Below are 24,372 nucleotides of genomic sequence, written 5' to 3' on the forward strand. Positions count from 1 at the left end.
TTGTACACTTTTTTTTTAAACTCATCTCTTTTTTTAAGGTTTGGTTACCATATGATAAGCACTACATATGAACTATCACTTCCTAATAGAGCTCTAATTATATGGTGCTCATACATACCTGGACAATTCTGGTATCAGATAATTGTGCTGGAGGGGGCAAATATTATTAATTGCTTGTTTGCAAAGAGATGATTACTCCTTGTGGTGTTACAGAGCTGTTATTATTGTAAGAAAGAAACCACTTGAAATCAAACATGTTAAAACCTTTTGAGCACATTTTGATTCTGGAAGACGAGGTAGAATTGCAGAGCACTACACTACTACTTCTTTTAATCATGTATCATTGCTATCTTGTGTCCTATGACTAACCTATAACCTACAAAGCAAGAACAAGGAGGAAGTAACTTTGAGTGTTTGGCAAGTAAAGCAAGAATAAAAATGAGCACAATTATGCTAATCAGAAAGTCAATCTCAAAACTATTTCTAAAGCAGTGAAGGCATCAAGCCAAATGCCTACAGTAATACTTGCATCTAGCAAGAAAGCACATGACAACAGAGAAATGTATTAATACAGGAATGGTTACAGAAGGAAATTGTTCTCAGAGGCAGCAACACTAATTCCTTTCAACAGTTTGGTCCTAGAATGTAGAAAGAAAAGAAACCCCTTAGGCCCGTAGTGAAGTTCCACGGCCTTTACTAATGTATTACTATGACAATTTACTTAAGTTTTCTATGTATTAACAATAAGACTTAAGAAAGTTAAATGTAGTTGAATGCAACTCAAAGTTTTATGGAAAAATATATATGGGAAAGATGTTAGTCTTCTCGATTAATGCACTCCCGTTATGTTTTCAGTAATTATTTTCATTTCTCGATACTGGAACACTCTGGAAACAAGAATATTGAAGCAGTATAAGGAAGAGTGCAGATATTTTTTTATTCACTGACATTTGTTCTCGATTGTCTAAATCTAAAGACAAGGAGACGAAGCTCCTGCCCCAAATTACAGGAAGACTAACACTACATTATCAAACAATTGCTATCTGGCAGAAGCGTGGGGAATGTTTAGTAAGGCGGGACCCGCGGGCGCAGCTCCAGCTGAGCTTGGAGCAGCAGATGGCCTCGCAGGTTCCTGCTCTGACCGCCAGAGGGCAGCCTGTGCCATTAAATCAGTGCAGGAAGCCTGAACTCAGCTTTCGGACTGGGGAGGGGTTAATTATTCTGCTTCATTTTAATTAAAGCTTTGTGGAGGTTAAAAATGAAGCTGTTTAAAAAACGTACTGTAGTGCAATGTTGAAGTTGTTTGAGGCCATTCTAAGACCTACTGTACAAACTTCTCAGTATAGACTTTCATTTAGTTCTTGTATGGTTTCAGTAGGATATGCTTATCTCCTCTACCAAGAGTAAATAATCTGCATTAATAAGATGCTACATCTTTTAAGTCAGTTCCTTAATTGCAGATTTTTTTTTATTTATTCAGGAAAAATAAGGTAGGAAATTAATTGTTGCCTTCTTAGAGTGGCTTTCTAATGGAAATGTGCCGCTACTAACTTTCCAAATTTTAGATACTATTTCCTTCATCAATAGGACATCAGATGAATCTTTTGCATGTGAGCTCAGTTTTGTTGTCTGTAAAACAAATATTTCAACTTTAGTGGTGTAAACTGTGGACTGTAGCTGTATATTATAAAAGCATACTGTGCCAGTTTTTTTAAAAGCAACTGTGTTTCCTCTTTGATATTGCCATCATGCCTATCAGCCATGCATTTACAAGCCTGAGCATTCACTGGGAACTGCTGCAGGTTCAGCACTTTTGAGAAACAGCTTACTTAGAAGTCTAAAGTTGGATTTAGAAGCTTAACATTTTTGGAAAACTCATAACTTGTTGTTGTTAATGCAAGTATCTATCCAGTATTTTTATGCTGCAACCAGTTTAGATTTTTTTACTCCTACTCTGGATGACTAATCCTGGTTAAGGATAGCTTTCCTTAACTTAGGGTGGGAATCCCTCTCGACCCCATTTCTGTAACAGCACAGCGTTATTCAAATCAAGTTGTAGGCCTGGTAGTTCTACCTAGGTATCCAGAAAATTACCTAGGGTGGGAATAAAGTTAAATCACAACCAAACTGAAGGACATATATAAAAATAATACACTCTACTTAGTTCTTTCATAAATGAATTGGGTCAAAATAAACTGTGCACATTTCTCTTGAATTCCATGAAACCATAACTTCAAATGTTTCTTTTTTTTATCACAGCATAATTTGAGTTATTTCACAAGTGATGAGTTCAAGATCATGTATTCATTGGTCAGACTAACTTTATTTTTCACTTCGGCTTGTATTTTTGGTCTTTACATGTAAGAGAAGGGCAGCAGTCCAAAATATACTTGAAAAGAACTGGCATTAGCTCTGACTTTGTCCTATCTGTTGAACAAACATAAGTTAATTTATCCTTGAACCTAGAAACTGAATGCAGTCTAGAGCAAAACAGAAAAAGCATGTTTCAGTAGTTCTGCTGCCACAGGACTCAAGATCTTCCTGACTACCAGAGATCAGGAGACTATCCCAAACAGAGGAAATTATAAAAGACTTTCAGTTTGTGAACAAGAAACTTACAACAAACAATGGAAAAAAAATTCCAAGAGGAAATGTAAAATAATCTGACACAATCAGATTGGGTTAGCTGGTAGACAATAGAAGTGGAGAACAAATACTAAAATTCAAGCCAGGAATACAATATCCACCACATCCTTCCTTTTCTTCCCCTGCTCCCCCCTCTTCTCTCATCAGATTACAAGAACAGTGCTTTATTTAAGACAACATCCTCTTCTGAGAGCTATATGTGCTTTTTGAAATGTGCAATGTGCACCACAGTTTCCCAGTCAGTCTGTGCTGTAGAATCAAAGCTTTTTTCTCTCCTGCCCCCTACTAGTATTTCAAGCTAGTGATGAAAACTAATAAAATACCTTTAAATTTTTATACACTTTGGTAAAATTCCTCCGTGCAACATATAGTTGCAGATAATATAAAATTCAAAACTTGACTGAAGATATTGATGAGCAGCATTAACACATTCATTGCTTTTCCTATCTGCAAGTTGAATAATAATAAGTTGTGGTGTTATGGCTAAAGACTAACACAGCTAACAGACAAATGCCAGCTTGTTCATACTTGGTGTGAAAAGCCTGTGCAGCTGCAGCCACACTGAGTTCAAGTTATAACATTCAGTATTCACATGAAACTTTTCACTTCAGAAAGTGTAGGTTGAGAGAGCTGCTTTAGGTACCCCACAAAGTACCACACTGAAATTCTAGCATTGATTTGAATTTAGTAATGATTCCACCTGTTTGAAGATGATTAAATTAAAATTAGGCACAGTATTTTAAGTTCCCAAAAAAAGAGTATAAAGTCAGCAAACTTACTTGGTTTATTGAATAGATTTTTAAAGTTTTATTTTGTCAATTTCAGCTGGGTTTGGTAACAGCTGGAGAGGGAAAAAAAAAATGAAAAACCCTTCATCCTTTATGTCTCAATTTTATCTATTTTTAACATATAGTCAACCAGTTTTTCTTCAATTCAGTATTTAGGGCTTCTCATGAAATACTATTGGATTTTGACTTTTCTTGGAAATTCGCTTTTTGACAGAATCACTAGGAAGGATCTTATTTCTATGTGGTATTTTGAAATAATTTACACTATATTGTTTCCTGAAGAGCAGTGTTCATCACAGCAGCAACTGCAGGCAGCAGTTGGTTATTCTTCCATTTTCAGCCTCTTCTGGTGACATTAGATCATTATGTTTTCAGGACTGTGGCACTTTGCAAGTTGCATAGCTCTGGCCACTCTGTCCAGAGCAGTCCCAGAATGTATTAAGACAGGAACTTTGGCAGAGTTTTTCTGTGACACAGGTGTACTGTAATGGATCCTGATAATCATTTTGAAGAAAACCTGCTTGATTTATAGCCAACCTCAGGCATTCAAGAGAAAGAGCACGTTCCATGAATACATCACCTCCTTCAGTGGCAGAAATCTTTGTTATGGTGCTTTACAAAGTCAGTGTTGTAGTGGCTGTATCATTCTTCACATAAGCAAATCTTGCTTTTTTCCTGTCGTTACTCTCCTGTCTTTGAGCAGTATGTGGAAGTTCAGTTACATTTCCACAAGGCCAGCCCCTTCCTCATTTGCCCCATCCTCTAAACTTGGGGGGAAAGGGGTGCTCCTTGCTCTTATTGAGGCAGTGTTGGAAAGCACCTGGATAGGATATTCCTTACAAGAGGATTCAGGACTTGGCACCCCTGGCAAATTACTCTGTGTGGCACCTTCACAGTGACCTCGCATTTCTCAGCAGCCTCAGAACACCTGCAACACACGATCTGCATCTGTGCCACTCTCAGGGATCTTCCCCTACTTGGCCTGTACTGCAGAGTTAAACAGGGAAATCCCAGTCACTCCTTACAGCTCTCCCTGCAGATGTGCATTACCTGGTCTAGCCCAACTTCAGACAGAGGCTGATAAAACGTAGGGAAAACCTCCAGAACACCTTGTCCTGAAGCTCCAGAGCACTCAGACTTCTGTTTCCCTTCGTACTTTGGGAAGCTGATGACAAAAATCTTATTAGGCAAGAAAGAGAGTTCAGTGTCCTATGTTTGCCAAAAAAAATTTGTAAGAAATCAACCTGGCTGGAGGGGCTTATCACGGCATCTTCAGGGGATTCCAGTCAAAATGCAAGCTTAGTTATAGGAATTGTTTAGACATAGCAGCAGGTTGGCAGCTCAGGCTTCTCTCAAAGACAAATAATAATTGTTCAATCAAAGCCGTATTAACCTGTTCTTTAATTCCAGCAGAAGGAACACAGTCTATTTTCCTGAGTGAAATTGTGAAATTCAGTTACTTTTTTTTTTTTTTTCTGTTAAATTTTGCAGCTGGAGTCAGATTTGTGTTCAGTCAGAGAGGTGCATAGGCCAGAGGTGCTGGGTTAAATAAGCATTATGCAAACGCCTTAACAGTTTTTCTGTAAGGGTATCTTAACAATTATTTTACTCATCAGTAGTGAATAACAGAAGGATGTGCATTAACATTCTTAAAGGGATATGTAGCAGTTCTCTTGTTCACATGCATTCTGGTAATGTACTAATGAACTTTGAAAGGTTTTCAAATATCTGTACCGGTCATTATTTCTAGGAAAATTTATCATAGAATCATAGCACGTTTTGGGTCAGAAAGGACCTTAAAGATCGTGTAGTTATAATCTTTATCCCAAATTAGAGTGCTCCCGAGCTCACCCCTCATTTATCTGGCCTATAAAAAGTCGCCCTAGTCCCATGTCCGTGGAAAGTGACGCTTCTGGCCCCAGCGCTGCTTTCTCCCGTCAGCCATGCTGCGGAGGAGGCGGCCGTGTCCCCCGCAGTTTTCCCGCTGTTGTTGGGAACGCTCCTCCTCCGCTCGGCGCAGCGCGGGGGCCGAGGCTGCCCGAGGCTGCCCGGGGCTCCCCTCGGGGCTCCCCCAGCTCCACTGGGGCTGTGAACACCGGACAACACTCATTTAGCATTACTAAACCCCCGCTCCAAGCGAGGGCCTGGCCGGGCGGCGGCGGGCAGGACGGAGGCGGGGCCGCCCTGTCCGGCCGTGACCCCGGCCCGGGCAGGCGGGCGGGGCGGAGGTGGGGCGGCCCGGGGCGGCAGACGGGCGGGCGGAGCGGAGGGGAGCGCTCCGGAAGAGGGAGGGAGCGGAGCGGCGGCGGCTCGGCGGAGCGGGATGGCAGCGCGGGGCTCCGCGGGGGACGCGGCGCTGCGCTGCGCGGCCGAGCAGTGGCTGCTCTGGGATAAGGTGAGCGGCGGCGGCTGCCTGGGGGGCGGCGGGGCGCGGGCTGGAGAAGGGTCAGGAGGCGCGGCTGCTGCATTGTGAGCACCCGTTTCGTCCTTTGGCTCTGCTCTCAGAGCTCTCTGACACGGGTGCTCTCCCTCCATCCATCCCCCCGTCGCTGCCGCCCCCCGGCACCTGCCGCAGCAGCCCCGCTTTCCTTTAGAAACGCCCCGGCTCTTCCCTCAGTCTGCATTTTAGCTGTACTGAACGTCTTTTTCAAAAAGGCCTGCATTGTTCCGAACCGCTTCAGTCGCAGGGCGGTTGATAGACTTAAATTATTAAAGACCAGCGTACTTTGCCATGTTACCTGTCTCTCAGTGTAACAGACGTCCTGGTACCTTCAAATTTTTGTTTACTAAAATATTGATCCCAAAAGACATGTGGGCTCACTTCAAAAACACTTGGAAATGCAGAGGCTGCCGTTCATGGTTTTTTCAGGTGTTATTTCCCTTCCTGTTGAGACTTACATTTGATTTTGGTTTTGGCAACACTATGCACAGTAATAAAATCTTCAGTGTGTTTTTATTTTCCACGAACCTAAAGATACATCTTGTCATAGTGGTGTTCTGGAAGTGGTAGTTGCTTGCTGCTGCAGGTCCTACTGAAATGCAGGCCTCTATTGGCATATTTGGGTTGAATTTTTCATGTCCCTCTTGATATAATTTGTTCATTTGGCTGTATTGGAACGCATTGGCCATTGCCTCCCTTCAGTCCCTAAAGCGACTCCCCTGGGCTGAGCACTCAACAGTGCTCTCTGACTTTCGTGCAGCACACATACCTGTTTGGTAAGGCACCTGCTTATTTCAAAAATATTAGTGAAAACCTATAATAATTCTCTTTTTAGTATTCTTTCCAGGTTCTAAAGGACATCATTAGAAGTACCCCAAGCTTGTTGTGATTCTTTATTAAAGATCAGTCAGTTGTTTAACTGACCAGTTAGACAGTTCTGGTTTTACTGACAATAGACCTGTGCCAAACTAGTCCTCTTTTCTGAAATGCCAATGCATTACGTCAAATGACAATAAGCTTTTGTGCCTTTTTTTCCCAGTTTAATTGATTTTGAGAAAATAGTTTAATTTTAGAGCCTCTGATTTACATAACTTCCCTGAGCAGCATTCCTGTCTTCTGTGTAATAACTTGCTTTTCAGCTGATTATTCTGATTATTTTGTTAAACCCTTGAGAAATCTAATGTAGTATCCCTTATAGCATCTTTACTTTTGAAAGTAAACACTTGCATCTTTGACTCAGTAATAATTGACTAGTGTGCAATACCTATTGCTGATTGCTCAAAAATGATGAGGTATTTAAATTTCTCAGGGAGCTGTTGCATGTATCTATTGAGCAACAGAAGAATCAGGTGTAACCCTTGTCCATTTACTCTGATATGAAAAAAAGTTCCTTTTTTATATGCAGAGATAGGTTAATGTTTAATGATGATAAGCCCCATGTTTCTTACAAAATAATTGTCTGCAAGAGCAAGCTTTTATGGCTGATGGTGGCCCTGCTGACCTAACTGCAGGTTTCTACCTACGTGACAATTACTGTGCTTGTTACCAGGCTATTTTCATCACTCTGTTCATTACAGTAATACCATATTTTTCATTATTTCCATTATCAATCATAGAATTATGAATGGAAGGTAGCTTCTGGTTTTAGTAAAAACAAAATCTGTTTAGGCAGAAGTTCTTCCTCTCCTCTAACACCTTGTGGGGACTCCCCTACTGATGATAACTCTCAGGGCCTTCCTGTAGTGTCGATTAAAGTAAATAACTCGAGTGTTACCAGGTGATGTTCAAGCTAATTGCACTAGTGGGTATTAATTTGGTATTTAATCACCTGCCACTGTGTTCACAGAGAATGGTACTCCTGTACTTACATCTGGTTTAATTTGAGAGCAGGAAAAGCGTAACCTGAGAGAATCAATAACAAAGGAAAAAGCCAGCACTTCATCCTTCTGATACAATTTGGTCCTTCTTTGGTAGAGATGCTGTGAAGAGTTTGTTTAAGCAGAAGAAAAAAGCCAAAACCAAGATTAGTTTTTTACATAGTTGTGTACAATGGCATCATAACATTCTTCACACACACACACACACACACACACACACAAAAGAGGCAGATTCTTAGGAGAATATATCCATTAACAATTATAACAGTACTTCTGAAAAAAAAATCCTTCTACCATATTGAACAGACTTGACTTGGCTTTTGCATTATTTGATGTGGGGTAGAGGCAGGCAGTGGGGACCAACTAAATTAATGGAACCAAGTTTTCTTTAGAAAATTATATGGGCTGAAACTCTTAGAACTTGGGCAGCCACCTGGATATGTACATTTAACCAGACTTTAAAAGCTGGAAGATCCCTCTAGTTTCACAGTAGATACCAAACCTGGGAAATTACTCTAACAACAAACAAAACTCCTTGGCTGTGGAAGCTGCAGGATGCTCCTGATGTCCTTCTGCATTGGCATTACAGCTTCTAGTCTGACAAACACCTGTAGAAATGTGTGTAGTAGTTACCTAAAAACATGTTCATTTCAGTATTGGGATGACTTATGTGCACAAAGCTCACACAGAGCAGTTAAAAGGTGACTGTGCAGTGTACAAAACTGGATGTGAATGGTGTCATTCAGGCTTTACCTTTGAGACATAGCCTGATGTTAAAGCAAAAACTTGACATCAATTTGTAAACAGCCTAAACTCAGTTATGCTGCCCTATATAGTCTATAACAACATAGACTTATGTTTATTCTTACAGAACGTAATTACTCAATAATAATAGATAATTGTGTCAAGCTGCCTACGAGGGAGTGTCAGTTACAACATTCTTGGACTGGTAAACTGGTAATTTTTGCCCTGGAAATCAGTAATTCTGGGGTACCTAATTGTTTATTGCACTCAAGAAGCTGTATTTCTTTTTTTTAATTCTTTGGATTATTCTCCATGATGCAGGTTGCTCATTAGCACCAGAGGCTCTTTAGCTTTTTCAGTATTTAAACTATGCTGTTTGTCCTGTGGCAGTGGGTGCACAGGTCAGTGGTTAGGACATCCTGATCTGGTCTCAGTTTGAGGTGCAGAATGTTTATACCTTTGTATGCAAACTTACATGCTAGTGCTCCATATGCTCTGCAGCATTTTCTGAAGCTGCAGAAGATACATGGTTTTACTTTTTTTTTTTTTTTTCCTTTTTGCCTAGAATGATATGCTTTCCCTTGTTGTAAGCATACCTAGGTCATCCAGGAAATAGTAAATAAAGTCTGTGACTTTTATGAGTTAATTTAATTGCCTAGAAATCAAAGTTTGTGTCCCTTTGAAAATGACAATCTTTGTACTCCAGAGTAAGGTGGAGTGCTCATGCAGTGAGTAACCTGCTGCCTCTCCAGATAATCCTGTTGTCAGGAGTCAGCCACCTGCCATCTGTTCTCTTGGCTCATCAGTTCCCAAGAAATCAAATACTGAACTTCACAAGTCTTATGTTATTCTATTCTGCCCAGTCTGCTTAGTTTGCTGCTACCTCTGGTGCTAGTCAGTCTCAGGATAAGGTTATGATTTAATTTGTTATAAACTCTACATATAGTGCTATAAAAATAACAGATGTTTCTTAATAATTAGCTTAGCTTACTTTCTTAAAAGCTTTGTGTAGTTCTTGTGTTGTGATGAGGAAAAATTCTCTGAACTGTGAAAGTGCTGTTCTTTTGTTTGTTTTGTTTTTAAAAATAGAAAACATTAAAATAGCTATCTTGGAAATCTTTTAACATCCCAAATTGTGCAATTGATAGATAGATAGATATACACACATTACTGCTCAGGTAGCATGTTCACTTTAGGAGATAAATCTAAAATAAGTAATACCTGAGGTTGTACTGATTTAAATATAAGAAGACAGCAGGAGTTCTGGTGTTCTTGAACTTCTGTGCCATATTTTGATACTGAGACCCAGAGATTGGGACAGAAAGCCAGTTCTGTTAAAACGAACAAAACCTCATTTAGAATATCTGAATTTTGTCTCAACAGAATCCAAAAACTTACGCAATCGTGAAACAATTGCTTGAGGAAGGAAATGCCGGAGAACTGCAGAAATACTTTGGCTCGAGGATGGAGTTTGGCACAGCAGGGCTCAGAGCTGCCATGGGAGCAGGGATTTCCCACATGAATGACTTGACTATTATCCAGACAACCCAGGTATTGTGTTCAGCACTTTATCTCACTTAGCTTGTTGTGTATATGAATGGGAGAGCCTCATTTATGGCAAGCAAATGGGTAGTACATGGAAGTACAAGTTGTCTCCTATTCTTCCAGTTTTCAGAAGTAATTTAAATTATAATTATTAACTGAGTGCTGATCTCTGAAAACAAGAGAGAGAAGCTATTAAACCATTAAAAGAAGTTACTTTCTATATTTGATTTGCAGTTTAGTTTATACACAGCTGCAGTTAAGCTCAAGTGTAACAGCTAGTGCTGTTGTAACAACTACAAAAAAAATCCCAAAGGCAGACAGCATTTGGCTAAGTTTTGTGTGTGCTGGACATGGATTTACATAAAGGCAGTGAGGGTCTGTATACATACATGGATCCTAAAGTAGATCTACTTGGGAAAAAACCACAACCCTGAGTAACTGCAGTCTGGAGGGGTGATGTATCATGTGCTAAAGAGATGTCATTATTAAGGGTGAGGTTTGGTTAAAAACCTGAAATGCTGGCCCGCTGTTCTCTTCTTCATGTGAGACCTAAGACAGCTGAATCATTTGTCAAAACCTGTGATTCAGACAAATTGTGTTGCCTGTTCCTTTTTGGAGTTGATTCTGATATTTTTAAAAGTGCTTAAATGCTGTCCAGGTTTGCAGTATTGATTTGAAAGTTTCTGATATTTCTTGGTGTTTATTGGTCCTGGACAAGCTGAATCCCAGAGCAGTTCAGTGACATGCTATGTGTGCTCAGCTTCCTAAGACATCAGCATCTTAGCAATTACCTTATTGTGATGATAAATTAAACATCAAGATTAGGTTAATGAGGCAGATTTGTTGTTGTCTTTAGGGATTTTGCAGATACCTTGAGAAGAATTTCAGTGACCTGAAAAAGAGAGGAGTCGTGATTGGGTTTGATGCTCGTGCTCATCTTTCCAGTGGAGGTAGCAGTAAAAGGTATTTCTTAGGTTTTGTATTTAGTATTTTGTAGATACCTTGTGTGATCCATGATGGATTTATATCTACTTCAACTGTATTTTCTTTCTGTAAAGTGAATTAATGTGTACGATTTACAGTATTCTTACATACTGGTAGTGCCAAAGCAGTTCTTAGAATTGTGCTTTGTCTATTTGGATAATGAGGGAACACATTTAAATTAGGTCTGTGTAGTAATTGAGGTATATTGATAAGTGATGGTGTTTGTTGCTGGGATTTTGTAATTGCATTAGGGTAGGAGGGAAAGCTGTGAATTCTAGGAAACTACCTGGTAAGAAAATTAATTTATTCACTAGGTGTATTTTCTTTCTGTTTAGGTTTGCAAGACTTGCTGCCAATACCTTCATCAGTCAGGGAGTTCCAGTTTATCTATTCTCTGACATAATACCAACTCCCTTTGTGGTAGGTTTTTCTATTACATCTTTCTATGTATTTTATCTGCTTTAAATATACACAAATTCTGTCAGATACCTTGTATTACTTAAATTAAAGATTACTAAACAAACCAGTTTTTACTTTTTAAGCTCTTCCTGCAGAGAGTCTTGTACTTATTTAGTTATTTGTAGTTTACAACATCCATAGGAAGAGAAGGGAGAATGTGGAATATCAGCAGATTGCTGCGGAGTCTGAAGTCTGAAACATATACTCACATTTGGCTGGATTTTTACCTTTTGGGGTTTTTTTTGTTTTTTGGTTTTTTGCTTTTTTTAAGGGGAGGAGGGTCAAGGCAGGTATTGAATCCAAAATAGCAAGTTTGCTATTGTGCAGTGGAGTTTTGCCAGATTGGATTGTGTCCACAATGCCCCCATCAGAACACCAGGTGTCTCCAGAGCAATGCAGAAAAGCCCTGCTCTTGGCCCTTGGACTAAAAGCAGTAATTTCTCCCAATACCAGCTGTTCCAGTGAGCATTGCAAACAGAACACAGACTTTCTATATAGTATTCTTATACTCATATATTTTTTTTAGATTTAGGGTCAAATTCTTCATAATGTAGCTTAAAGTGGTATTGCAAGAATTACAGTTGATTGCATTTCACTGTTAAATAAAGAGCCAGGAGTAAACACAGACTGGACCCATGTTCATGAATAATGCTTTATTTTAAATTCACTCCATCTGTTTTGAGCTAATTTATTCTCTTCTGAACCCTGATGGAGTAGTTGCTCTCCAGGCTGCTCCCAAAAGACACTATGGCTAAGACTGCTTGAGCTGCAGTTCTTTGCCCCATGCTGCCTTCTGTCATTACCTCAACAAACCTGGAACCCTCTAAGGCCTCAGGTACCTCCAGGCATTCTACAGTAGGTAACAGTGCATCTGGCTTCCTTCTGGAAATACACTGCCCTAGAGATTCACAAAGCATCTGGAACAACATCAACAACAAATGGAAAAATGCACAAGCTAAAACAAGGGCTAACGTTGTGCCACATGGAGTCTAGTGGAGCAAGTACTATTTAGCTTCTCCTTTAGGGAGTTTGTGTGTAGGGATCACATCCTGACTGTCTTTTTGTTCAGCACTATGAAAGTATTATATATGCAAGAAATAATATATAATATGTTGCACATTCTACTGCAAGTAACTTTCTCTTGTTACAGCCATACACAGTAACTCATCTGAAGCTTTGTGCTGGTATTATGGTTACTGCTTCCCATAATCCGAAACAAGACAATGGTTATAAGGTATTTCAAGTGATCTATTTTCTGTCCTTTTTTTTTTTTTTTGTCCATGTAGAAAAACTAATGCAGTTCTGTATTGTTCATGGTATAGACTAAATTAATTACTAGTCTCTCTCTCTTTTCTATGTATTTAAAGCTAGTATCATATTAAACTAACAATTAAAATATTTGCTCTAGAAAGCAGGGTGCCATTGTAATCTGCTATCCCCTGAAAAAAAACACAACTGAGTTGCCTGTGCATCAGTCATTCAGTAGCTGGGCAGTGATATACAGACTGTTTCCAAAATGCAAAAATGGAAGTTTTCTCAGTAAATGACTGGGCCTTTTATTGTGTTTCATTATGGATCTTGGTATCTTTTGAGAAAGTTAAACTGCCTTTTTTTTTTTTTTTTTTTTTTTTTTATATAATAAAAATGGGTTGTGAGAAGAAACACTGAGAATATGAACAGAATACTTTGGGTATACCTAAACCTAATTTACTCCAGTACTCTAGTGAATGCACTGCACATTAACCAACAAAAAACATAACAAAACTATCTTACAAGATTAATGATCTAATACTCACTTATCTATGTTTTATTTAGGTTTACTGGGAAAACGGTGCTCAGATCATTTCCCCTCATGACAAAGGAATTTCTCAGGCTATTGAAGAGAACCAAGAACCGTGGCCTCAGGCTTGGGATGACAAACTGATTGACAGCAGCCCTCTGCTTCATGATCCATATGCCATGGTCAATAAGGAGTATTTCAAAGACATTCAGAAACAGTGCTTTTATAGGTGACTGCTGCTAATTCCTTTAAGAATACAGGATATTCCATCTAGCATCTTAGCAGGGCAGTTCAAGTTGATGGGAGTGAGGGTGGCCACAATCCTGCCATGACCCAGTTCTGCCTGTGTTTTTTGTCATCTTTTGTGGGAGCACTGGCAGCTGTGTGGTAGTGTAGTAAGCCAGTTCATAAATCAGTCCTGGCAGAAGTCTAATCCAGCAAAGTGAGCAAATTTCTGATGATATCTCCCTGTATTTTCATGGCCATGCATCAGCCGAGGGCCACATCAAGACTGGGGCTGCTGGAGGCCCATACTAGGGCATGGACAGCCCACCAAAGAGTCTTAAAAAAACCAGAGACAGTGAACCAGGTTGTTAGGCTGTTTCAGAATGAAGAAGGTCTTGCTCTGTCATTCCAGCTTTGTTTGTGCTCCTGGTACCCTTGGGTGCCTTACAACAGCCTACTCCTATCACTTGCTCAATAAAATCTTTGCCCAGCAAAATGAGATAGATGTTATTTTTGGTGATTAGCAGTTAGAATTGATTGATGTAGTAGATGAGTATCAACCTTTTAAATCTGCTTATTTTATGTGGAAATTTTAACCACCAGTAACCCTGTTTATACTCTTGCTACAAACAGTCAGGAGTTACTAGAAAGCTGGGGCTATTGCACTGCTTTTTCAGAATTGGAATTAAATGTCTCCTTAGGAGTTTGCATGATTTTAGGTATGCCCAACAGTTTTTACTTCCTAAAAACGAGTGTGCTCAAATTGGGCAGGCTGCTGTTGACTCACTGTGTTCACAGTCTTTGGAGGTGGTTTAAATGCTAGAGTTGGGGATGAAGAGTCTCTTTAGTCAGTTGTATTTATTTTTCACTCACCTTCTTTGGGATGTATAGAGTGTACTTCACTCCAGTGATCTGCACATACCAGGATATTGGATGCCAAGAGTGCCAAGAGCAACTATATTGTTGAAAAATCAGGCTAAGCCAATTTTCAAACCATTACTTTCAAAATCTGACCTCCTTTAATTCATAATTTTAACAGTAATACAGGATTACAGAGTTGTATCTATTTCCAAACATAGTTTTGTGCAGAACAGTCTTCTATGTCCAAGTTTACTGTTAATCTGTTTTATTTCAGGAATATAAACAAGGAAACAAACCTGAAATTTGTTCATACTTCTGTGCATGGCGTAGGACATAAATTCGTGCAGTTGGCATTCAAGGCATTTGACCTTAGCCCTCCTTTTGCTGTTCCGGAGCAGAAAGATCCTGATCCAGACTTTCCCACAGTGAAGTATCCAAATCCTGAAGAAGGCAAAGGTGTTCTGGTAAATAGGTTTGTTTTTTTTGATAGCTGTGATGTCTTTCAGTGTTCGCCTTTTTGCCAGAAGTCACAGCTGTAGATATTGGTGGAAGGTCTATTTTTAATCTGTTTCATAGCCTTAGATTTAGTGAAGAGTTAGTTGATATTCTTTCATTTACATAATCCTCTTTGAGCCAGTCAGATTGTAATTAGCTTTAACTTTCAACTACTTTGTTCTGTGCTCTAACAGAATGGGCAGGATGGGACAAAGTGATAGTTTAAAAAAAAAAAAAAATCTTTTCAGTTGTTTTTAGAGGGCTCCTACTGTTTTGTTCTGACACAACACCAGAAGGGGGCAGTAGAAGTCCTGACAGGTGTTTAGAGTTTCTGCTACTATTTCTGTTACACTTTGGTATGGAAGGATCCCATTAAATCTACGCAGCTTTTAAGATGGACTACAGAAGTGGAACGATGTAGGTAAAGTTAAATGTCTTAACTATGTTCTTCTGCTGCCAGGCAGAATTTTTTGGTTTTTTTGAGAGACACACAATGATTTTGTGTGTTTGGGATTTTAAAAATTGAGAAAATTACTTAAAACCTATAAAGAAAGTGAAAATATTATTTGGGAATATGAACGCTCATCTGGTCCTGCTTACTGCTTTTCCAGACATTGTCTTTTGCTTTGGCTGAAAAAGATGGGGCAAGAATCATTTTAGCAAATGATCCTGATGCTGATCGACTGGCAGTGGCAGAGAAACAAGAGAGGTATGGTAATAAGTAATGTAAGCTGTTGACATTTTTTACTCTCAAGGTTAGGCTCATTTGAGAGATTCTTGCTATTTGTGTTGCAGAGGAAGAATAGTGACAGTAGTAATGTTTTGGATTGAAAACACACAGATATGTGAGAAGGCTGTATGAAGCAGACCACAGTAAGGACATGTGAAAGGATGTGAAATAATGACCAATATTAGACAGTGTACAGAAGCCTGGATAAATAGTTGACACTTGCTGTAGTTTAGGCATGCACAGAAGCATGTGAATTGTTGTTATTGTGCTCTGCCTTTTTGAAGGTAGGTTTTCAGTTAGATTTTTCTTGTGTGAGACTGATAAACACGTTTTCATTCTAGGTTTATTAAACAATAACTTTGATTCAGGAGACTCTGTATAGTTCCCAGATAATACTCTTTAGTATGAGTGTCTTCTTTCTCAAATCCTGTTAAACCAAACATTTTGCTGATCATTAGATGATTTGTGCTTCTCTTGCTCAGTTTCCCACTTCTTCACATAATGTTATGTATTTGCATTTCACCTTAAGGTTTTCCACAGTTTTGTACTTCTTGGTGTAGGCATTCATACTCTCCCCTTCAAGAACCACCTATATATGCATTATTTATCTTTGCATACCCAGTCAAAGAAGGGGACCACCAAAGGTTGACTTGCTCAGTCAGGAGCTTACAATAAATTGTTCCATATTTGTGAAATTCATATGAATTTCACAAAATTTCATATTGTGAAATATAACCTGTAGTTCTGACTCAGTATGGCTGTCCCCTTGTTTCATGCCCTCTGATATCCTGTACTTCTACAATTGCTTACATTTCTGTATTGAGGTATTATCTAATGAACAAAAGAAAGTTCATGCACTTGGTATCATATCTACAAATAGTGGTGTTTCTCCTTTGTCTGCCTTGATAAAGCAGAAACTAATCTGAGCAGTTTTAAACTGTAAATCTTTAGTAAAAATAGGCTTCTATGTTTTCAGCTTAGAGAGGAGCAGAAAAAAAAAATCTGCTGCAAGGTCAGCATGTATGAATTCTCTGTGCATTAGAGCCAGAATAGGAGTGTAAAATTATAGCAACAGTCTTTGGTACCCAAGGGATGATATGGGCATCTGCTAGATGTCCTCAGTAGTTGTGGGTGAATTAAATAGTTGAATCTGTATCAATTAGACAAATTTCAAGAGTAAAAGAAGACGGAGCAGTTACCTGTTTGGCTCAACAGATAACCAAAAAGTGCTATAGTAGCTTTAAAAGTGTCAATATTTCTTTGGGATTTTTGGGGTGCTTTTAAACTCATAGCCTCACAGCATGAGCTAAGGAGCTTTTCGTGTCTTTGGAAGAAGAGTGGTCATTTGTGGACACTCTTCTGCATCTTGGACAGTGTTAGTTGGAAGGTTCCTATTTCAATGGTTTTGATCTGTGCCAGCCTCAGTTGTCAGTTCAACTTTGAGGAAAAACTATAAAAAGTTTCAGATTATGCTAGTTATGATGGGCTAAAACAAGAATGCAAAATCACTCATGCTTTTTGTCTGAAAACTTTGAGCTACCAGAAACTTGAAGAGGGGTGTTTATTGTATCCATTACCAGGGAGAGCGTGGTGCTCTCATTCTGCTGCCTCTGCTCGTTGTTTAGCCAGTCTCAGTTGTCTCCTAACTTCCAGTCCTGTGTCTTCTCAGACTTCTGCTGTAGCTTTTCATACACTAATCAACTATTAATATAGGCTTCTACAGTATCTGTACTTCTTCTTTGACAGAACCTCCTGCTAGAGCACACTCTCAGCGCTCTTACACTAAGCTGCCGCTGTGCATTGCTTTGTGCCTGTTGGCATCAGTAAATGCAGGAGACTGAGTCTGCCTCTCTTTCACGACAGGTACTGTTTCTGTAGGTCTTGGTTTTGTCAGTTTGGAAGTGTCTCTGTCCCCTTTTGTGACTGGGAGTTTTTTTGACAGTTCTGACTTTTGTCTTTCTGGTTTTTTCTTCTTTTTTTCCTCTTCTAGCAGTACATCAGTATTAATCTTTTTTACCCATTTAAGATTTTTTTCCAATCTTCCTAAATGCTAATTGATGTATTTGTGATTAAATTAAAAGTATTTGTCACTAGGTTAACTAAAAATACTGATTATTTGAAAACTGTGTTTTTGTGTCTCTATGCCTGTCTTAATCACCGAGTTTATAATTTGTATGCTGAAGATTTTTGTTTTAATTGAAATATGTTGGAAACATCACTATTTCATCTTTGGTGAAACTGCAAAAGCTTATGTGTATGATGGAGAGGAAAGGTGACAGTTTCAGAATGCTTTGTGGGAGGAATTTTTTTGTTTGTTTGTTATGCACACATGATGCATTGTTACTGTTACTTGGAATTCCAATGCAGTGTTCTATTTGTTAATGTTCTTTTATAGAACAACCAATAGATTATTTTTTATTCCCCCCCTCAGCATTATCCTTTAATTGCATGTGCTTTCTAATATTTTTTTGCCCTAGTGGTGAATGGAAAGTGTTTTCTGGAAATGAACTAGGAGCACTTTTAGGCTGGTGGATCTTTACTTGCTGGAAAAATAACAGTAGGGATACTCGTGCCATTAAAGACGTCTACATGTTATCCAGTACTGTTTCTTCCAAAATCCTGAGAGCAATTGCACTAAAGGAAGGTTTTCACTTCGAGGTAAGCAGTATATTACACATTATTCCATGCTCTTTTATCAGCTTTCCTACAAAGTGTCATATGTTTGCTTTTCTTTTTAATGCCTTCGATTTCTCCTCACTGCTGTAGGAAACACTGACAGGTTTCAAGTGGATGGGCAACCGTGCCAAACAACTCATGGACCAAGGGAAAGCTGTTCTTTTTGCATTTGAAGAGGCTATAGGTAAAAGACAGGATGTTACATTTCCATATCTTGCAAAATAGTGAAAATAGAACTACTGCAAAAAGTGATAGAATTGCAGAGAATCACAGAATGGGTAAGGTTGGAAGGGACTGCTGGGGGTAATTTGGTCTAGCCTTCCTCCTCAAGCATCCTAGGGCACACAGGATTAGGCCCAGATGGCTCTTGAATATCTCCAGGGAAGGATATTCTACAATTTCTCTGGATAACCTGTGCCAGTGCTCTGTTAGTGTCTCAGTAGTAATTTAAATTTTTAAAAATTAAAAGATAAAAATGGCAACATAAGGGTGTCCTCAATACAGTGGGTGTATTTCCAGTGAGTAACAGATAATTATCTATTTGGCTAATTGATACTAGTGGTTAAAACTTTGTATATCTGCTTAGTGCCAAGTTTCTAAGATGGGAGTAGATATCTACAGTAGGATGGCTGTGCAGATTGGGACTGCAAATTCTGAATAAACCTTTTTTTTTTTAAAGAAACGAATGTGTTTTTCAGACTTGAGTTTTATACCTGGAAGATTTAAGCTCAGTGTAAATGTGAATAAAATAAAGTAAAAACCACCCCAAATTACATTTGCAAACTGGAAAGCCATGGTTGAAAGACACAAATGAAAGTTATAAATTCATGAGGAGGAAATTGTAAAGCTGTAATGCTATCTTAAGTATCTCAGTGCCTGAAAACCAGAGAAAATGGGACTAATTTCACAGATAATGAATATACACTACCATATAAGGTAATCACATTTGGGACAATGCTATACTTGCATTGTTCCTGAAGTGTGCATTTCTCTTTCTAGAAAGCTCCATAAGGACCTTGGAGCACGTGGCACTGATATGATGCAGATCCCTGTCTTGAAATTCCGTTAAACACCTTGCTTATTAAATTGAACACTGATTAGAAGATATATTTTTTCTGCTTTTGATTTGACTCAAAATGTCTGTAATCTGAATTTCTTTCAAAGATGTTAGCTAACCTTCCCTCCCCATCCTATTTCCTGATAAAAATGTATCAAATTATATCTGATGTTCCTTGTTTAGGATATATGTGCTGTCCTGCTGTTCTGGACAAAGATGGTGTCAGTGCTGCTGTTATAACTGCAGAGATGGCCAGCTTTTTGGCAACCAGGAATTTGTCTTTGTCTCAGCAGCTGAAAGCTGTCTATGATGAGTGAGTTCAATTTTAATTTTTTGTTTTTCAGATTTTCTCACTTTCACATACTGGGGTTAATAGGGACTCAATAGCAACCTATAGGTTACAAAGAAATAAAATGAGGATTGTTTTGCTATTAAGATAATTCTATGCTAATAGTAATCTTCCAGAAAGTCCTCCTGCCTTGTGGACATGAATATATTTATTATTTTGTTTCGTGATGTTTTAAGGTATTTTAAATATAATAATAATTACTTTACTAATTCTCTATTAGTTAATGAGGTCTTTGTGGTGTTCAGTTGTCTGAAAGGTTTTTTTTCCTTTTGGGAAGTTCTGCACTTGGGTCCTTTTACAGAAGATTGGGCAAGTTTTTGGCCAGCTGTATTGCTGAGATGTAGAGATTATAGTGCTTCTTGGTGCTATGAGCCAAATAAACAAAAATATTGATGGCAGAATGGGTCTGAGTAGCTCTGGTTTATTTATGCTATTCACAGAAGCCAGTTTGCTTCTGTCCTTGCAGAGCTACTTATGATTAAATTAATTCTAGTTGGCTCTAAAGTTAGGCTTTTTATTGTATTATTCTGTCTTTTTTGATAGATTATTGTTGTTGAGTTTTGCTTGTCCTTTTCCCTTTATGCTCCTGATTAATGAGATTTGAGCTGATTTGCAGAAGTGCTGTGACTGGCCATTACTCTTGGCTATATACAGCCAGGTATCCCTCTGAGAACTTTTCATATGAGGCAGTACTTTTTCTTTTGTTCTTTATTAATGGGCTCAAAGAAATCAATAGTAAAGATGAATATTGGATTTCATAGGGCAAGGAGTGGTTTTTGTGGAGGTTTTGGGTTGTTTGCTTTAAAGGAGGGAGCTGCACAGGCTGTTTGATATTGTCCAGCTCTTCATGTCTCATAGACACTGACAAGGGAGTGTGGAACCTGCAGAGACTCATGGAAAACTCCAACCTTTGTGATTCTTGTTTTGCCAATCCTGAGTTCTCATTTGTGTGCAGCACTAGCCATGCTTATTTCATTGTCTCTTTAGGAAGGAATCAAGTGGCAGAGATTTGCTTACACTGCATGATAAATAGTGTGATATAAAAGCATGAAAGAGGGAATCATACCAAGAGTGGCAAATACAGCATCTGATGTGAGAATTGCCTTAAATGCTGCTAGCTGGCAGTGCATATTCAAGAATCAAGCATTCACCCTCTGGCTTGAGATTTTTTAATATTTTTTTTTTTAAATACTAATACAGTAAACACCTGCTTCAGGCTCACTTCAGAGTATTTGAGTGGAATTGAGCTGTTCTACAGTGTTGCTGTGTACAAAGCTGCTGAAGAGGACTCAGAGCTGCTTTAGCATAAAAGCAGTCTGTGAGATTTCACTGCACATAGTCACTCCTTGTGCAAAGCTGCAGATAGAGGGAAGGATACAAATCTGCCCTATTAAACTGTTGTTTGATAATGAGCTGGAAAGAGGGTTCTTGTTTTGTTTTGAAAGGTTGTTTAGTATGTAGTTTTGGTTTTGGCTAATATAGAGTTGCAGTTTTCTACCTCTTACTACTTCACTTTTTTGTAAGATTTGCCTTGTGAGTTAGAGTTGAAGCAGAAGAAACTATTTTTAATTTTTTTTTTTTTTTTTGTAATATAGAAGAGGAATCTGTCTTGAAGTAAACGCAGATCAGGAAAAGGACATGGTCCTAGTAGGCTTATAACTCATTTCAGATACAGGATAGGTTTTGTTAATTCCCTTACTGAATTCTTAATACTAATTTAACTACTATTAACCTTCAAGATGTCCATTTAGGACATAAATATGACACTATTTAAGAAGGCATTCAGATTTCTAGCGTGAATATCCTAGAACTAATGAAGATTCTGGCCCTCTGATTTTCACTGCCATCAAGGATATGAGTCTTGATCTGTAGCAAGAGTTCACTTGAACAACCAGTCCAGGCTTGTATGTTTTTCAGCAACATGCCATTTTGAAAATTCAGTGTTACCAGGTCATTTGTCTCACATTACCTGGCAGCAAACAGGTGAGGTAGAGACAATGTTCAGAACAGTTTGCTTTAGTAAAAACACTTTGAATGGGAGAGTAGAAACACTTTAATGAAGTGTGATTGGAAAAAGAAGTCTAGAATTTGTTTTACTTAGAAAAGGTCCGCTGGAATCCACTTGAAGCTATTCGATGTAATCTCTTCCTATGGTGGTTAGAGCTCTTGAAGGCAATAACAGTACCTTTTTTTCTTCTGTAAACTTTCTCAGCTGGGATAATTAAGTGTTTAGACCTTTTTAAAATTTTAAGGGCGTGATGCTTCAGTTGAGTGAGCATGAGCACAGAGTGTTGATTTTTGGAAGGTTGTATAATGTGTCTGTTGTAAAACTCTTAGAACATTACTTCTTGTATTCACTAATGTTGTGTCTTTACAGATATGGCTTCCATATCACCAAAGCTTCGTATTTCATCTGCCATGATCCTAAAGTTATTCAACAGCTTTTTGACAACCTTAGAAATTTTGATGGAAAAAACACATACCCAAAATCTTGTGGTAGATTTAAAGTTTCTGGAATAAGGGATCTAACTACTGGGTATGACAGCAGCCAGCCAGATCAAAAGGCTGTAAGTATCTAAGTTACATGTATATCATATCTGATGTACATACACATCCCTAAAACATTCTGTGGAGAAACACTTAACATACTTACATACTGATCATAAAATAAGTTAGATTGATGATGATTGTTTAACCTTGGTGAGAGGATGTGAAGCCAAGGGGGGTTGGGTTTTTTGTTAGGTTTTGTGATGTATTTTTCTCTCTAAGATGACAGTTTATAAGGGGTGGTAAGAGGGTCTTGCTACCCTCTTGCTACAGCAATCTGCATTGTTTTCTTCTGAGTGCAGGTTAAGCTGTCTGTTAAGATGTGGCTTTGGATTGTATACTTTTCCACTATCTCCATTTCCTTTCATCTCTGGAAATGCCATGACAGCTCAACTTCTATTAGCAGTAAAAGAATTGGCTGGGTTTGAAATGAGCTACCTAGCAGTGATGCAGTTCTACCAGATTCCAGGCTGAGGGCAAGGCTGTCCTTGTGGTCTCAAGACCATAATGTTGAAAAAAACAGAACTAAACTATAATTTTAGCTGATGCTCTTGTTATTTTATCTAACATCAAGTCATGGGTTTATATATAGACTCTTTCCAAGTTTAAAAAAATATTCTTAATGTTTCTAGATACTTCCTACTAGTAAAAGCAGCCAAATGATAACATTCACTTTTGCTAATGGAGGAGTGGCTACAATGAGAACCAGTGGGACAGAACCAAAGATCAAATACTATTCTGAACTTTGTGCACCCCCTGGAAACAGGTATTGTCACTTACAGTAGGATATTTGGTGTTAAAGAGCCTGTATGGCTTTTTCGTATTGTTTTAGTGAAATAAGAGCTCTCCACAATCAAATAATATTAATAAATAATAATTTTAATGAATTTGTATAAAGCTTTAACTCTGCAAAGTTTGTTGATACGTTCTTGTCACTGAAATTTCTTTGTACTCAGTTTTACATGCAGTGGAACAATATAAGGAAAAACATTCTGCCTTAATAAGTGCAAATATTTTTGCCCCATTTTTACATACATACTTTTTTACGTATTTGCTTTAAAATTATTTAATCAAATATGACATGTTCTAATATATTTTGAACCCATTTATGTTTAGTAATTATATCCTTAACTGATAGTCTTGAGAATCATACACTCTTAAAGATAAATAATTATTTATTTATATAATAAAAATAACATTTTTTCACAGATGAAAAGTCATCTAAGAACACTGTTACAAGTATAAAAATTACACTTCCAATCACATTTAGTAATAGAACATCTTCTGAACTCAAATTCACCACTCTACTTTAGATTACATTGTGGGGTTATGTTTCTTCATGGTCTTCATGCATATCACTTGAAAGTGAACATCAGTGCATTGCCATAAGAAATCAAATATATACACTTCTATCATTAATAGAAAATGTTTGTTGAAAGCAATGCAACAGATTTTAAAATTCCTTATACTAAAAATATACATTTTGACTTTTCCATTGTTTCACTGTTTTCTGCGTTTGTGTGATTTTTGTTTTCCAGTGATGTTGAACAGCTGAAGAAGGAACTAGATGAATTGGTCAACGCTCTTGAAAAGCACTTCTTTCAACCAGAAAAAAACAAACTTCAACGAAAGACTGAGTAAAATTGCAAAATGACTACCTTGATTGGCTTTTGCAGCATTAGAAGTGTATTATTTAAGAAGTTAAGTGTGTTTTAGGACCAAACACCTGAGAACTCTGAATACAAAGACTTCTGCTTTTAAGAGGTTTTTTTTGGGTACTCTTGGCTCTAGTATCTTACTTTGGAAGGAAAGTGCCTTTACCCTGGATGGACCAAAAAAACCCAATCAGTTGAACAAAAGCTTTATGAGCTAAAAGTTGACTACAATTATATTTCAATCAAAACTTGTTTTAATTAAATATAAGTAATATTCTGATATCTGAAACAGCAGGTTTTGTGGTGACTTATTTCTTTTTTGTGCATATAATCTGATAACACTATGGAACTCTGTCTAGGTTTAGATTTGCAAAGCAAGTTCTTCATTAACAGGAAGTATTTAAAGCCTGTAGTGACACTTTGACAAATCTGGGGCAGATGATTCAGAAGTAGTGATCTTCCTTAGGGATTTTGGCCCAAATAAACGAGAAACTCAACACACATTTGTTGAATA

The 24,372-nt window shown here is 38.1% G+C and overlaps 1 protein-coding gene across 1 annotated transcript; it reads left to right on the forward strand.

Moving 5' to 3' along the window:
- The first annotated feature begins 5,703 nt into the window (after positions 1-5,703).
- On the forward strand, positions 5,704-24,147 carry PGM2 (phosphoglucomutase 2). The gene is made up of 14 exons (XM_079305541.1): positions 5,704-5,829; positions 9,879-10,046; positions 10,897-11,003; positions 11,360-11,444; positions 12,634-12,717; positions 13,299-13,492; positions 14,624-14,813; positions 15,456-15,553; positions 18,052-18,232; positions 18,341-18,434; positions 19,491-19,620; positions 22,034-22,223; positions 22,836-22,969; positions 23,742-24,147. The coding sequence occupies exons 1-14, from the start codon at positions 5,758-5,760 to the stop codon at positions 23,842-23,844; spliced, it is 1,830 nt and encodes a 609-aa protein (XP_079161667.1). The 5' UTR covers positions 5,704-5,757; the 3' UTR covers positions 23,845-24,147.
- Positions 24,148-24,372: the final 225 nt, after the last annotated feature.

This window comes from Erithacus rubecula (assembly GCF_903797595.1).
Source record: "Erithacus rubecula genome assembly, chromosome: 5".
NCBI lineage: Eukaryota > Metazoa > Chordata > Aves > Passeriformes > Muscicapidae > Erithacus > Erithacus rubecula.